This window comes from Dendrobates tinctorius, unplaced genomic scaffold (genome assembly GCF_039654945.1).
Source record: "Dendrobates tinctorius isolate UK_male_01 unplaced genomic scaffold, ASM3965494v1 ptg000151l, whole genome shotgun sequence".
Lineage (NCBI taxonomy): Eukaryota > Metazoa > Chordata > Amphibia > Anura > Dendrobatidae > Dendrobates > Dendrobates tinctorius.
In genome coordinates, this window is record NW_027361818.1 from 2,968,073 (window position 1) to 2,984,033 (window position 15,961).

The 15,961-nt window shown below is 47.2% G+C and overlaps 1 protein-coding gene across 2 annotated transcripts in view; it reads right to left on the reverse strand.

Annotated features, from left to right (window-relative positions):
• LOC141050188 (uncharacterized) overlaps nt 1-15,961 on the reverse strand; it is a 70,185-nt gene that overhangs the window by 41,216 nt on the left and 13,008 nt on the right. For both annotated transcript variants that reach the window (XM_073547023.1, XM_073547022.1), the window contains exon 2: nt 6,747-7,133. In XM_073547023.1, coding sequence (XP_073403124.1) covers nt 6,747-7,133 — 387 coding nt within the window. The remainder of the gene's footprint in view (nt 1-6,746; nt 7,134-15,961) is intronic.

Genomic DNA, 15,961 nt, shown 5'->3' on the forward strand with positions numbered 1-15,961 from the left:
TGGGAAAATCCTGCCATGTGTTAGCCAGATATTAAGTACAATAGTTGTGCGAAACCTGCACTGACGCATTGGTAATGGATCACATTAAAGCATAATGGATGTCAGACGACAAGTAGTTGTACCTGGATGGAAGGCAGAGGCAGAGGCTCCCTGGGTCCTGTGTCCACCCCAATGTGCATTTCAGATGCTAGCCTTCGTCAGTGGCATAGGGAATAGTTTGAGGAGAGGGGTTTAAAAATGCCCCCACCGGAAGTGATAACATGGTAACTCTGCGGGCCCCCCTTTTCATGTTATATGACGACCAGTACGTACTCTAGTCCACCATCTATGTTAGCAGTTTTGACCCATACTTGAGGTATGCATATTGTTGTCTTAACATGCTTAAGTTCTTCGTGAGTTTTTTCTGTTATCATTTCAACTGTGTCTATGGGAGTCCAGTTACAATATGATTATGTCACAATCCATTTTTGGATTCATGGTAGCTCTGGTTCCAAAAATGTTTTAAATGTAGCTTTTTTGCTTTCAGGCCAGAAGGGGTTAATGTTAGCTTCCCTTGCTGCAACTGCAGAGTTGCTGAGTCAGCTGATGTGGGTGGTGACCACTCCCACCATCCTTTTAATAGACACCTGATGCATCAGCTGACTGTCGGTGATAGAGCAATCTATGTTGACCAAGCCTGGAGTTAGGAGCTCTCTGGGTGCAGAGGTGAATCTGCTGGTTTTGTGGAGTTCATGGACTGGGTGCCATTCTTCTACTGTGCGGTGCTTTGCAGCAGAGAAGGCTATTAAGCTAAGTTTGGTGTTTTCCCCTTGTCTGCCTCGTGTTTGTCGCTGTCCCCTGAGTTGTACCATTTGCAGTGGTGAGGCTACCGCTCTTACCAGCCAGTGCACTAGCCAGGGCAGTGCTAGGTGACAGCGAGGGACAAGGTTCCTGATGGTGGTGAGGGGAAGGACCCACTTAGGGTGTTAGGGGAGTGCAGGGACAGATTTGAGCTCAGGTGGTGACTATCTCTCATTCCCTATCGGTAGGGCCTTCCTCTCCTCATTTCCATCCTGTTGTTTGTTGCGCCATCTGCTGAGTGACTTCCCCATTGGGTCGTTGCGTTTTGTGACAGATTAATCATGGTTTTGTGCCAAAAATTGATGCACATACTAATTATTTTGGTACACCATGAGGATAACAAAATCATCAGAGAAAAAGACTTTGAAATGGTCTATTTCTGTGAGGCCTTGGTGTCAAACTTGATTCCTGATTGCGCCACAAAATGAGGAATCAGTGGATCATAATGTACAGGGGAGTGAGGTCCATACGGGGTCAGTATTGGGGGGCGCTGGTTCACCTTCTGTCAAGGGACGTCTTCAATGTGGTTTACCTTCTGTTCTGGAACGTCTTCCTGGCGGTTCAGCAGCACCTGAGGAGGAAAAGGAGGAGGAACAGAAGGAGGAGGATGACGAGTCAGAGTCTGAAAAGTAAATAAAGGTGGGATCCTCTCCCTCACTATCAGTGTCAGTGGCAAGGAAAGCGAATGCCTGCTCCACTAAATAGCGTTTTTGGTACGAGCGGGATGACTTTTTTTTAAGTGTTTGTGTCAGTAATTTATTCAGTTGTGTGTGCGAGAGAGTGCTTGGTGTAAACTTTTATTTTTAAAGAAAAAGATAAGAGAAAAAAACAGCAGTTGAGGAGAAATAAAAGTCAGTGAAAAAAAGGGTAAAACAGTGAGAACTGCATCACTTATCAACTTTCGACGGCTGCTGGATGTGCGCACAGAGGTGGGGTAAAGAGGGGTGAAAAAAGTGGAAAACAGTGGTCACGAGTGCTGATGAGTGAACTGCGTCACTAATCAATGCTAGGCGGCTGCTGGGTGTGCGCACAGAGGTCATGCAAAGTAAGGGTTGAGGGGGATAAAAAGAGGGGAAGGGGACGAGAGGGGGATTGGGGTGGATGAGGAGAGGAGAAAGATCGGACAGGGATCAAAAAGGTTACAGTTGTCTCTCTTTTTTCTTCCTTCTCTCTTCCTTCTTCTGTGAGGGGAAAGGGGGGAGAAGGGAATTGGGGTGGAGGAGAGATCAGGCAGAGATCTTCTTACAGATCTCTTCTGTCTTCTCTCTTCTTTCTTCTCTGTTCTTTCTTCTTTGGCAGTAGTGAGCGATTGTGGTGTCACAGACTTCTGTGGACCACAAGGCCTAGCACATCGCAGATCCGGTAGTGTGATCACCCTGTACAAATCCTCAGCTATTGTGAGGATGTGCAGGGGGGTCACAGAAAGGTCACAGTGGTCAGACTGCTTCTGTGCCCTGTGATTAGTGTGATCGATGTCATCGTCGATCACACCAATCAGAGCTGGCACTGGTGACGCTGGCGTTGCCAGACACCAGCCTAGGATCGGTGCTCTTACAGCTCCAATCCTAGGCAGGTTACAGCCATGACACATCCAGGTAACAGCGCAGTAACACCCGGTGATTGGTGCGATCAATGTAATCGTCGCTTGCATCAATCAGAGCGGGTCCAGGCCATTCTCTTAGTGCACCGGTCATAGGCTCTAAGAGCATAGCCTCTAAGGGACCTCAGTGTTTCAGGCAATCTGATTGCCTGAAACACTGAGAAAAGCTGCTATTGGCTGCTCAAAATTGAACAGTCAATCACAGCGATTGAAGTTGTGGGAGGGCGGCGACACCCCCCCAGGATGACGACACCATCTACCCAGAGGTAAGATGGTGCTGGAATTTTAATGCAATCACCGTGACTTAGGTCACAGTTGTTACACCCGGTCCCTGTCCTGGCGCTGCATCCAGGTCTGCCGCTGCCCCCCGTTCTGGGAACTCACTTCGAGCCTCGCACGCTGTCCTTAGGCAGCAGCTGGCCTCCTCTGGGTCTCATGCTGCTGCTCAGCATTCTGGTCTCCCTCCTGCCTCCACCTTCTGGCGTCCTGTCAGCAGATCTGTAACTAAAGCTATTAGGGCACGCCCGCCCGCTCTCCTGCCTTCTTAAAGGGACAGCGTGCATTTTTCAAAAAGTGCAATTAACCAATGTGTTAGCACCGCCACAACGGGTCCGCTGTCCCTGCAGTCCCCATACTCACCGCCACTGCTTCTGACTCCGGTCCGGGTTCCTCCTGCCTCTCGCTCCCAGCACGCACCTCCAGTTACCCTCCGTTCCGGCGGGCGGCCTCCCGGCGCGCTCCTCCTCTGCCCTTGGCTGCGCGCACTGTGCCTCTGCGCACGCGCCGGGGGGCCTGACCGCGCGTCCCTGCTGTATGGACGCCCGCTGACCTGACCTGATCCAGACCCACCGCCTGGCCAATCGGGGGATACCATCAGGTATTTCAGGCCGCCCTCCCTTAGGGGAGGCGCCTGACTATCAAGTTCAGGCCCTGCTTGCTCTTGCTGGTCCCCAGCTCTCGCTCGCTCTTCTGGCTCCCGTAGCTATTTCAGCCTATGTCTCCCTGCTAACCCTCCTGTGTCTTCCTTTTACAGCTCCCTGTGCCCTGCTTCCGTCTGGTTCCTGCTGCTCTTCTTCACCCTTCCACAACAACCTCCATTCCCTGGACCCTGGTTACCCTGGATCTCTCATCCTCCTCTCCGCTGCTCACCCTCTTGAGCCGACCCCTGGTCCTGGCCGCCGTGACGTTTGAGCTTCCTGAGCCTGCTCCCAAACTGTCCTTGTATAGGGGTCGGTCCACCTGGTGCGCTCGCTCGGGGAGAGTTCGGCGTCACGGTCCAGTGGGTCCACTCTTGCCCTCGTAACCAGCATCGTGACACAATGGCAGTGCACTGGCTGCTATTTCTGGCCTCTCCTCCATGGGGAGATTGCCGGAGCAACGAGTATCAATCATTGCTGCATCTGGTTCTTATGCTAACCTGTCTGCGCTGCGTCTGCAGTGTCTGTGCATTCGCTAATGCTATTTGTCTCCACAGAGTATCTGTATCCTGTGCTTCCTGGTTATATCTGCAACCATCTGGGCGAAAGCCATCCCGTTCCGCCCACAGCCATCTGAGTCCGAGGACTGTGTGAAGGTCACTGGAACCGACTCCTTACCAACTACCCGGATCCAGGACCCGTCTCATTACGGACTCTGCTGTAACTACTGCCATCCCTTTTGGTCCCGCTGGGACAGCTGCCATGTGTTTGGGGTCTAACTGGAGGTAGCACCTGTGTCCTCCGGGTATTCCATTCTGGCCCTGACTGAGGGGCTTTACTACGGGTACCCGGGGCTCACTAGTCACGCTCCCTTCAGAGCCCTCCAGACCGTGGTCCCAAGGTTCCACTTTAAGATAAAAATGAATGTGAACTTCACCATCTCTGCCTCCGCTTTCATTCGTTACAACAGTGTTGCATTAAAAAAATGACATAATCTGTCCCTGGTCAAATAGACCCAGGGCACATGGACGTATTATTAGGACAAATGTCAGAAAGGGGTTAAAGCCTTCAGGGCCATCTGTTTATCATGATTTGGAGTAAGGAGACCTAAGAGCATAAAAAATGACCTTCCCTTCTTTATTAACTGCAATCCAAATCAAATTTATTTGCCCAATTTGCAGAATTCAAATTTGGACAAATTTGCTCTATTGAACATTCCCACTTCAAATGTTCTTTTCTTTTCTATATGAGCTGATGTTCTTCTCTTGTGTCTCATTAGTATAGTTTTTTATACTGTGTATTGAGTTCTCCATTATTTCCATGCAGTACTTTTGCCATCAATGATTCACACTTGGCAGGTACCCTGCACCTTTCTCATCTATTAGAAGAGGTGCACGATAACTGTCAGTTGTCCGCTCGTCATAGCAGAGATCTGCTGACACATTATTATCGGCGACACTCACTCCTACATCAGGACTGCAATGGGGAAGTCAATCATTGAAGGTATCTGTCCCATAGACAATGAATGGTCACAAATGTACATTAATGCTCTATCCACACAGGGTATTTTTGTCCCATATTTTAATGATTTTCTGGGGTCTCAGCTCTCAGACTCCCCCTCTTCCCCAAACAAACATTAATCACCTATCCTGTGGATAGCTAGTGAATGTATGAAAACCAACTCAAAATTTAAATTAAAATATTAAAGAGTAATCTAATATATAAAGCTCAAGTGTTTGTATGTATGTGTGTGTGTGTGTCCCCGGGATTGGCATCCGCACCGTCGCAGCTACAGCCATAAAATTTGGCACAGTCACACGTCTGGACCCCGAGAGTGTCCTAGGCTATGTTGTAAGGCGAAATTTTAACCCCGCGTATTCCAATTCACCAAACAATTTTGCCCCTATCTACATAATGGGGAAAAAGAGTGTGTGTATCAAGCCCTGCCCCTCATTATGATGTCATAATGATTGCTATGGCGACACTGATGTCATCATAGGTTGCAAGCCCCACCGCTCATTATGATGTCATAATGGTTGACTATGGGATGGAGGATGTGTGATGGGTATATGGGCACGGGACTATGGGATGGAGGATATGTATGATGGGTATATGGGCACGGGACTATGGGATGGAGGATATGTATGATGGGTATATGGGCATGGGACTATGGGATGGAGGATATGTATGATGGGTATATGGGCATGGGACTATGGGATGGCGGATAAGTATGACGGGTATATGGGCACGGGACTATGAGATGAAGGATGTGTGATGGGTATATGGGCACGGGACTATGGGATGGAGGATATGTATGATGGGTATATGGGCACGGGACTATGGGATGGAGGATATGTATGACGGGTATATGGGCACGGGCCTATGGGATGGAGGATATGTATGATGGGTATATGGGCACTTGACTATGGGATGGCGGATATGTATGATGGGTATATGGGCACGGGACTATGGGATGGAGGATATGTATGATGGGTATATGGGCACGGGACTATGGGATGGAGGATATGTATGATGGGTATATGGGCACTTGACTATGGGATGGCGGATATGTATGATGGGTATATGGGCACGGGACTATGGGATGGAGGATGTGTGATGGGTATATGGGCACTTGACTATGGGATGGCGGATATGTATGATGGGTATATGGGCATGGGACTATGGGATGGAGGATATGTATGATGGGTATATGGACATGGGACTATGGGATGGAGGATATGTATGATGGATATATGGGCACTTGACTATGGGATGGTGGATATGTATGATGGGTATATGGGCACGGGCCTATGGGATGGAGGATAATTATAATTTGTTATAACTAACCACAGTTAGTTACTATGCCCGGGCAGCGCCGGTCTCTTCAGCTAGTAAGACAATAAAAATGTATCATCTATCAACTGAATAGATGAATTCTGCTAGAGCACAGGGGACAGTGCGGGAGCGTAAATGCCACTTGATCCATCAATTGAGGGGTTTCATGCAGTTGAGACCCTACCAATCTACCACCTGTCATTTGTGCTCCTTAAAGATGATAATCAGTCATATATGGCCTGCAATTATCTCTTCCTCTAACAGTTACAAACAAGTGTCCACTATTACACTTTTTTTTCAGTTTTGTTAAGGACTTCAATTTTTCACCCAAAAAAATTTAATACAAAACTGCCTCATGATAGAAAAATCCTCTACAGGCTGCCATTCAGATCACAGACACAGAATAGACACATAGATAGAGATAACATGGACACCTAGAGTCAATGTTGGTCTTCTCGGGATATGTTGAGCCAAGGATAAAGGTAACCTTAGGACCCATCTGTACAGTAGATCTCCATGTTTTCTGTGTATTAGTATTTGGAATTTGATTTTACCTGCAATTGTGAGAGATGTTCCAAAAAAACTATAGAAGGAGTAGTCTGTACCACTAGTTGATAATTCAGTTACTCTACAGCAGAACGTGATTCCATCGGAAGCTTTCACTCCTCGGATTATGAGATACTCGGTCCGGTTGTTATCAGGAGGCTTTACTATCGAGATCTGGTCTTCATACTCATATATAATATTCCCAGAATTATCCGTGATGGGTTTCTTGGTTCGATCACAGTACAGTCCACCTCTCTCCCCCCATGTTACTCTAATCTGTGACTCTTTGATGTACTCAGGATAGGTGTAGGAACACGGGACGGTGACTGAATCTCCTTCTATCGCAGATAGAGTTTTTGGTTGGTAAACACAGTAATGTGATGTCCAGCAAGTTCCTGTAATAAACCACAATGAGAGAGGAAAATTGAATTGTAAATCTAATACATTTTCATAATATGTAATGGCAGAACAACGTTATGGGGTCGTTTTACTACTGTGACAAAGCGTGAATTTATTTAACAGTTTATGGGGAACATAATAGAGAATAATTGTATCAGGTCCCTTCCAAACCCAATGCTCAACAAGGAACAGAAGGTGTATTAATTTTAAAATTTGAGGTCTTAATAATTAAATTATGACATCTACTGTGCCATCTGAAGTAAAGAGGTTCTACTGGACAGCCTTTTCTTAATTGCTAACGGGGCCCTTAAAAAAAAACCATATATTCATCTTCCCAGACCGGCATTGCTCCTCCATTGTTAGTTCTGTGTGACTCTAAGCGGTCATATGACTTTGTTATGTCATGTGACCGCTGCTGCCAATTAATTGCCACTGATCATCTACAGCTTTCACTAATCCATCAGAGTGGATGTCCATTTTGATGTAATGCTTAAAGGGGTATTCCCATATCCAAGATCCTTTCCCAATATGTAGTAGGTGTAATAATAATAATAATAATAATATTAGAAAATACCTCCATTAAGAAATGTAGTACAGTTTTTCTGATTCGCTATGTCTCTTTGCTCATGTGCAGGGCATTAGATATCCATGTTCATGACCACTAGTAACTACCTAACTGTAACTTCTTCAGTGGACATAACCATGGAAGCCTAAGGTCTTGGACATGAGGAAAGAGACATAGTGAATCAGAAAAAATGTACTACATTTCTAAATGGAGATATTTTCTAATATTATTAGTATTATTACACCTACTACATATTGGGATAGCATAATGGAGATGCAAATACTCCTTTAAGCCTACAAATATAGGCAGTTTGCAACACTCCAATGATGTAGAATTAAAGAGGGCACACAGTCCAAATAGAGGATGCACCGTCTAAAAATTCCCAATGAGTCCACTTGGAAAAATTCAATAGAAGAAAGAGACAGCATCCATTTAAGGAGTAAAAATGCCAAGCTCTAGAGTTGAGCGAAACAGGTCGGTCAGATTAAAAAATCGCCGACTTTCGCCAAAGTCAGGTTTCGCCGATCGAAACCTGACCATAGCGTGAGGTCGGCCATGAGGTCGCCGATCAGCGTGCCAAAGTCGCGTTTCAAATGATGCTTTCAGCGCCTTTTCTCAGCCAATGATGGAGGAAGCACACTGTGGGCAACGCGATGACATGCGCAGCGGCCACCAGCATCTTAGAGAAGGGCATTGAAGTGATTGGCTGGCTTTGTGTGGCTTCACAGTGGATACAAAAGGCTGTGACCGCCGACCATCATCTTACTTCTGCCGATCTTACAATAGGGAGAGGTGCTGCTGCTGATTCTGAACAGGGAGAGCGTTAGGCAGGGAAGAAGAAAAAAAACCTGCTTCTGCTGATAGCGCTTTTCACTGTACAGTTAGTGTGCAGTGAAAGGGGAGGATTTTTGTTGTGTGCAGCAGCGCTGGTGGTGATTAGGCTGCCTTTTAAGGCTACCTGCTAGCTGCATTGCTGTGTGCACACTGCTGTTCAAACTGCTTTCTTCAAAGAACTCCAACTTTTATTATTTTGTCCTGGTGAGTTACTGAGCGTTCATTTTTTCACACACCGTATAGCGGTGTACGCTCCTCACATACTAACATGTACCAGCTGGTATCACGGACAAATAGAAGCTATCTGTGTGTGACTCTGGAAGAACAAGCTGAGGAGTTTTTCCATTTTTCCAAACCTACACCTTAGAGTCCTGTCCGTTTTTCAAACAGTTTTGTATATCTGCTGTTTGATGACGGTCTAAACTAGACAGAGACAGCGTCTGTCAGTCCATTTACAAATAGAAGGAGATAGACAATTTTCCATACAGACACCGTATAGCGGTGTACGCTCCTCACACACTACCGTGTACCGGCTGGTATCATGGACAAATAGAAGCTACCTGTGTGTGACTCTGGAAAAAAAGCCAAGGAGTTTTTCCGCTCTTCCAGATCTACACCTTAGAATCCTGTCCGTTTTTCAAACAGTTTCGTATATCTGCTGTCTGATAACGGTCAAAACTAGACAGAGACAGCGTGTGTTACTCCGTATAAAAATAGACGGAGATTGACAATTTTCCATAAAGACACCGTATAGCGGTGCACGCTCCTCACACACTACCGTGTACCGGCTGGTATCATGGACAAATTCAAGCTATATGTGTGTGATTCTGGAAAAACAAACCAAGGAGATTTTCCAATTTTCCAGACCTACACCTTAGAGTGTTGTCCACTTTTCAAACAGTTTCGTATTTCTGCTGTTTGGTAATGGTCAAAGCTAGACAGAGAAAGTGTGTGTCAGTCCATATACAAATAGACAGAGATTGACAATTTTCCATACAGACACCGTATAGCGGTGTATGCTCCTCACACACGACCGTGTACTGGCTGTTATCACGGACAAATAGAAGCTACCTGTGTGTGACTCTGGAAAATAAAGCCGAGGCGTTTTTCCATTTTTCCAGACCTTTTCCGTCTTTCCACACCTTAGAGTTCTGTCCGTTTTTCAAACAGTTTCATATATCTGCTGTTTGATTATGGTCAAAACTAGACAGAGACAGCGTGTGTCAATCCGTATACAAATAGACAGAGATTGACAATTTTCCCTACAGTCACTGTACAGCGGTGTACGCTCCTCACACACTACCGTGTACCGGCTGTTATCACGGACAAATAGAAGCTACCTGTGTGTGACTCTGGAAAAAGAAGCCGAGGAGTTTTTCTGTTTTTCCAGATGTACACCTTAGAGTTCTGTCCATTTTTTAAACAGTTTCATATATCTGCTGTCTGATTACGGTCAAAACTAGACAGAGACAGCGTGTGTCAGTCCGTATACAAATAGACGGAGATTGACAATTTTCCAAACAGACACCGTACAGCTGTGTACACTCCTCACACACTACCGTGTACCGGCTGGTATCACGGACAAATAGAAGCTACCTGTGTGTGACTCTGGAAAAAAAAGCTGAGGAGTTTTTCCATTTTTCCAGACCTACAGCTTAGAGTCCTGTCCATTTTTCAAACAGTTTAGTATATCTGCTGTCTGATAACGGTCAAAACTAGACAGAGACAGCGTGTGTCACTCCGTATAAAAATAGATGGAGATTGACAATTTTCCATACAGACACCGTATAGCGGTGTACGCTTCTCACACACTACCGTGTACCGGCTGTTATCACGGACAAATAGAAGCTACCTGTGTGTGACTCTGGAAAAAAAAGCCACAGAGTTTTCCGTTTTTTCCAGACCTACACCTTAGAGTGCTGTACGTTTTTCAAACAGTTTCGTATATCTGCTGTTTGATTATGGTCAAAACTAGACAGAGACAGCGTGTGTCAGTCCGTATACAAATAGACAGAGATTAACAATTTTCCATACACACACCATATAGAGCTGTCCGATTCTCAAACAGTATTGTATATCTGCCGTTCGCACTACAGTCACATTTATACAGAGTCAGCGTGTGTGTGTGACACTCCGTAAATACATATACAGAGATTGTTAGTTACACAAAAAACATATACAGCTGTACACTTCTCATACAGTTCCGTATATCTGCTTGTTGGATTATGGTCCAATACATACTGTAAGAGCGTCTGTGACTAACATAATATGTACGTTGATTTAATTCTTTTAATACACCTTACACAGCTGGACGCTCCTCATACAGTACCATCTCTCTGCTGGTATTTTTGCTACATTTTCCCAAACATGAGGAAGTATGGTGGAAAAGGCCGCGGATGTGGGCTGGGGGGCTCAGCTGGTACTGATGGTGGTGGTGCATCGGCTGGTTCTGGCAAAAGCACAATAGCAGCTAAGGCAGGAGGTGTTGATCCTGCGTCATCCTCTGGCCCAAGAAGGCCTGTAAGGTTGCCTTTTCTTGGAGTAGGAAAACCACTTTGAAAGCCGGAGCATCAGGAACAGGTTTTGGCGTACATTGCTGAAACAGCCACCAGCTCTATTGCCTCCTCTTCTGAACATTCGAAACCTGCAAGCACGGAGTTGTCAGTGCAGGGTTCTGGTCAGAAAAAACACCTTTCCTTGTGTCCTTCACCCCACCAAAAGTTAAGGATGCGGCACCCAACACTTCAGATTACTCTATGGAGCTCTTTTCACATGCCATGCCTGGGTTATCCGTCAAATCCTGAATTCCCCAGTCCAAGATGAATCTGACATGGAGTGCACTGATGCACAGCCACTGCTAGATGATTCTGCTGGTACATTGACCCACAGCACTACATTGCTCTCGCAGTCTATTGAGCCAGAATCTGACCCTGATGAAACTCAGGTACCCCTTCCCGCATACTATACCTCCTTACATGGTGACACAGAGGAAGATAAAGAGGAAGGTGCAGATGACTTTGAAGAGGAGGTGATGGATGACCCAGTTCTGGACCTGGATTGGCATCCATTGGGGGAGGAGGGTGACGCTGGCAATAGTTCAGATAAGGAGAAGGATCTGCAGCAGGCATTGACATCGCAGCAGTGGTTATCTGGCAGGCCCGTAGCTGTCCTAAAACGTGGAACAAAAACTAAAAGAGTTGCAGGACAGCTTGACCAGACGGTCAACTTAGCACAGTGTGCAAGGCCAGAAAATGTTTACCATAGTAGGAAGAGTGCAGTGTGGCACTTCTTCGTCCAAAATCCTACTGATGAGGCAAAGGTTACCTGTAAGAAGTGCGGAAGGAACTTTAGCCGAGGTAAACAACTCAGAAATTTGAATACCAGTTGCATGCTGACATTTAATCAACATGCACTTGCAAGCGTGGACGGACTACAAAACCTCAGGTAGCACATGTGCACCTGCTCCGACTGAAGGTAGACAACAAAGCTCCATCGTTTCCCCCATGGTAAGACCACCGCCACCGTTAAGCACACCACCAGCACTAAATGTGGAGGTGTTGTCACAAGGCCAAAGCACTCAGGGAATCACAATGGTTTTGCAACACAACACTGAATCTAGGCCATCACCACCAATACCATCACCAACCCCCTCTCACTCCATCCGGTCCACCGCTACTTCCCCAATATGCAGCTCTCCAGTCCAGCTCACCCTACCAGACACTCTGAGTAGGACAAGAAATTACTCATCCTCTCATCCGCGTACACTTTGTTTGAACGCCTATATTGCCAAACTAATCTCATTAGAGATGATGCCCCACCGTTTGGTTGAAAGCAAAGCTTTCCACGACCTCATGGCCTATGCTGTCCCATGCTATGACCTACCCAGTCCGCACTTCTTTTCTCATAAAAGCCATCCCTGCCCTCCACCGGCATGTGAAAGACTGCATTGTCCATGCACTAAAACAGTCAGTGAGTGGAAAGGTGCACCTCACAACAGATGCATGGACCAGTAGGCATGCCCTGGGCCGTTACGTGTCCCTCACTGCACACTGGGTTAATGTGGTGGATGCAGGTTCCACTGGGGACAGCGGCGGTGGAACAGTGCTGCCTAGCCCACGGTATTGGAAACAGTTGGCTGTAGGCTTTCGATCCTCCTCCTCTATCACTGAAAGCTCGTCCACAGAACGCAGTCGCACAAGCACTCCATCCGCAGCTGGCAGTTTTGCACACGAGATGTCCCACTATCGAACAGCTAGTGGTAAGTATCAGCAGGCTGTGTTAAAGATGATGTCTTAGGGTGACAACAGACACACCGCAGAGGTACTGGCTGACTACTTGCAACGACAAACAGAGTCATGGCTGGGCAGTCTACATCTTGAGGCAGGCAAGGTAGTCAGTGATAACGGCCGTAATTTTGTGGCAGCCATAGCCCGTGCAAAACTCACACATATACCTTGCCTGGCTCACACTTTGAATCTGGTGGTGCAGTGTTTCCTTAATAATTATCCGGATTTAACATCCCTGCTCCATAAGGTGCGAAGACTGTGCTCGCACATCCGTCGCTCGGCTGTACACTCCAGTCGTATGCAGAAGCTGCAGTGATTGCTCCACTTCCCCAAGCACCGCCTAATCATAGATGTTGCAACAAGGTGGAACTCCACCCTGCACATGGTTGAGAGGCTGTGCGAACAGAGGCAGGCTGTAATGCATTGGTGGGAGGATACACGGGCAGGCAGTTTGAGGGAAGACATGGAATTGTCGGGTGTGCAGTGGTCATAGCTGAAAGACCTCTGTAAAGTCCTTCATTGTTTTGAGGAATGCACACATCTGGTAAGTGCAGACGATGCCATCATAAGCATGAGCATCCCACTTATGCGTCTGCTCATGCAAGGTTTGACGCACATTAAGGATCAGGCGTCTGCAGAGGAGGAGGAGGGAAGCCTTGATGACAGTCAGTCATTGTCTGGTCAGGGAACTGTCCTGGACAAGGTGGAGGAAGAAGTGGAAGAGGAGGAGGAGGAGGGGGATGATTATTTTGGGCAGGAGGATGCTTCTCAGGGGGCAAGAGAAAATGTTGGCATTCCAAGGTCAGGTACAGTGTTGTGCATGACTGTAGGGATGTGGATTTGCCAGAAAGTGCTCCTCCACCCACCACTGGCAGTGCATCATTGCCACCTGGAACATTGGCCCACATGTGCGATTATGCCTTTCGGATCCTAAAAAGTGACCCCCGCATTGCCAAAATGATGAGGGATGATGACTACTGGCTGGCCAGCATCCTCGATCCACGCTACAAAGGCAAATTACACAACATCATGCCACAGGAAAACCTAGAGATAATATTGGCTAACAAACAAGCAACTCTGGTAAACCGTTTGTTTGAGGCTTTCCCAGTACACAGCAGTGGTGCTGGTTCTCCCACGAGCCGTAGTGGGCAAAATTGAAGAGGTGTTCGTGGTGCACACAGCAGAAGTGGCGTTGGAGACAGTGGTTTAATGACCATGTTGTGGAATGATTTCTCAAGTACCGCTCACACGACTGCTAATACAGCATCGATTAAAAGTGTCAGGAGACAACAGTTGTCAACTATGGTTACAAACTACTTCTCCTCCCATATTGATGTTCTCCCTCACAGGTCGTTCCCCTTTGACTATTGGGCCTCTAAACTGGACGCCTGGCCTGAATTGGCACAATATGCCTTACAGGAGCTCGCTTGCTCTACTGCTAGTGTGTTATCTGAAAGAGTTTTCGGTGCTGCTGGATCAATCCTGACAGAAAAAAAGACCCGTCTCTCGACCCAAAATGTTGATGATCTAACCTTCATTAAAATGAACCATGCATGGGTTTCAAAGGATTTTGTCCCACCTTCCCCTGAAGACACATAGGTTGCCAGAAAACTGCCTCGCTTTTGTCCTCCTCTTCCTCGGACTTGCCCAATTCCGCCTTTTGCAGCAGCTGAATGTCCAGCCAACACATCAGCATATGCCATTTTTTAAACCTCCCTAACTGGGCTGCCCACCCCTCCCCCAACAGCTGGGGTCAAGACCTGACGCACCCGGGCAAGTGCCGTTGCTCTGAACAGGTGGATGGGCCCACTGATGGCCGACGGCACAGGCACAGGGCCCCTCATAGTACAATACAGTGTCTCTGACTGTGGAGGGGCCCACTCACTGTCAGACACACCAGTGCTCTATGAGGGGCCCTGTGCCAGTACCGTCGCCCACGAGTGTGCCCCTCTGCATGGTCATGGCCACAGCACTTGCATGTTGCAATACTTACCTCTCCCTGCTCCACCGCTGTGTAGTCTGGGCCGTTAAATCCTTCACAGGGATGGCCACTAGAATTTTGGTGTATTGATCAATGATGGTTAAGATGTAGCTATAGCCAGTCCTGCTGGCCTCTACCTTCAGATGATCAATGGCTACCATTTGAAATGGACGTCAACTTACAAGCGGATGCAGTGGTGGTTTATGATCAACTTTCTGTCATGAACCAGGATGGGGTTTGTCTTTGGCCCGTCCTGGTCAGACAAAGGTTAATTGTTTCTGCCTCTCTCTGGCAGAGGGCGGCTATTTAATGCTCACTTGACCTAGGTCCGGTGTCAGTTATACTCCTGCCCTCGGCTGAGTTAGTTGACCTCGTGCGTACGTGTGCCTTGTGCCTGATAACTTGCTTGCTTGTTTGGTTTTGATCCGGTTCTGTCCCTGTTACGAGTTCTGCCTGTCCCTCTTGTACTGCGCTACCTCTCTGTGTATGACCCTCTGCCTGTGACTTGACTATTCTCTGCTCGTCCCTCTGGTACCGCACAGCCCTCTCCTTGTACGAACCCTCGCTTGTCTGACCTGCGTTTTCCTCTCCTCTTCTACAGTTTCCCTGCAGTAGGTACATCATATCATCTGCAGCAGTAGGACACTAAGCCCCACCCCCTGCAGTCACATGATCGTAGGTCCTGGGACTCCTTACTATTTTCAGTGCCACAGGTCCTGTCTGCTTGAACCATCACTACAGTGTTGAACCCCGTGCTCTCCCATAGTGTGGGTGTCACCCTGCTCTGCGTGGTAGTTTGCCGATGCTGATAGGGTCCTGACATTAGAGTTAGGACACTTTCATAGTTGTGATAGTCACAGACGTGTGACAATGTCTCCTCTCATGCCAATCCAATAGAATGGCCTACGGCCTGTGGCTTCTGTCTTTTGCACTCCAAAATGACCAGACACATCATGATAGGCAGTGAGGACCATGTGTACATCTCTCCCTGTGATCACAATTTGATGGAGACGAGTAACGGTGATGTGATCCATGCTACTGCGATAAAGCAATCCTTTCTTCACAAAGAACCTTTTTCACTTTCTCCACAGACACAGTAATTGAGGGTCTGCAACATCTACCGGGAGGTTTTCCCGCGATAAGCAATACCAAAATTTC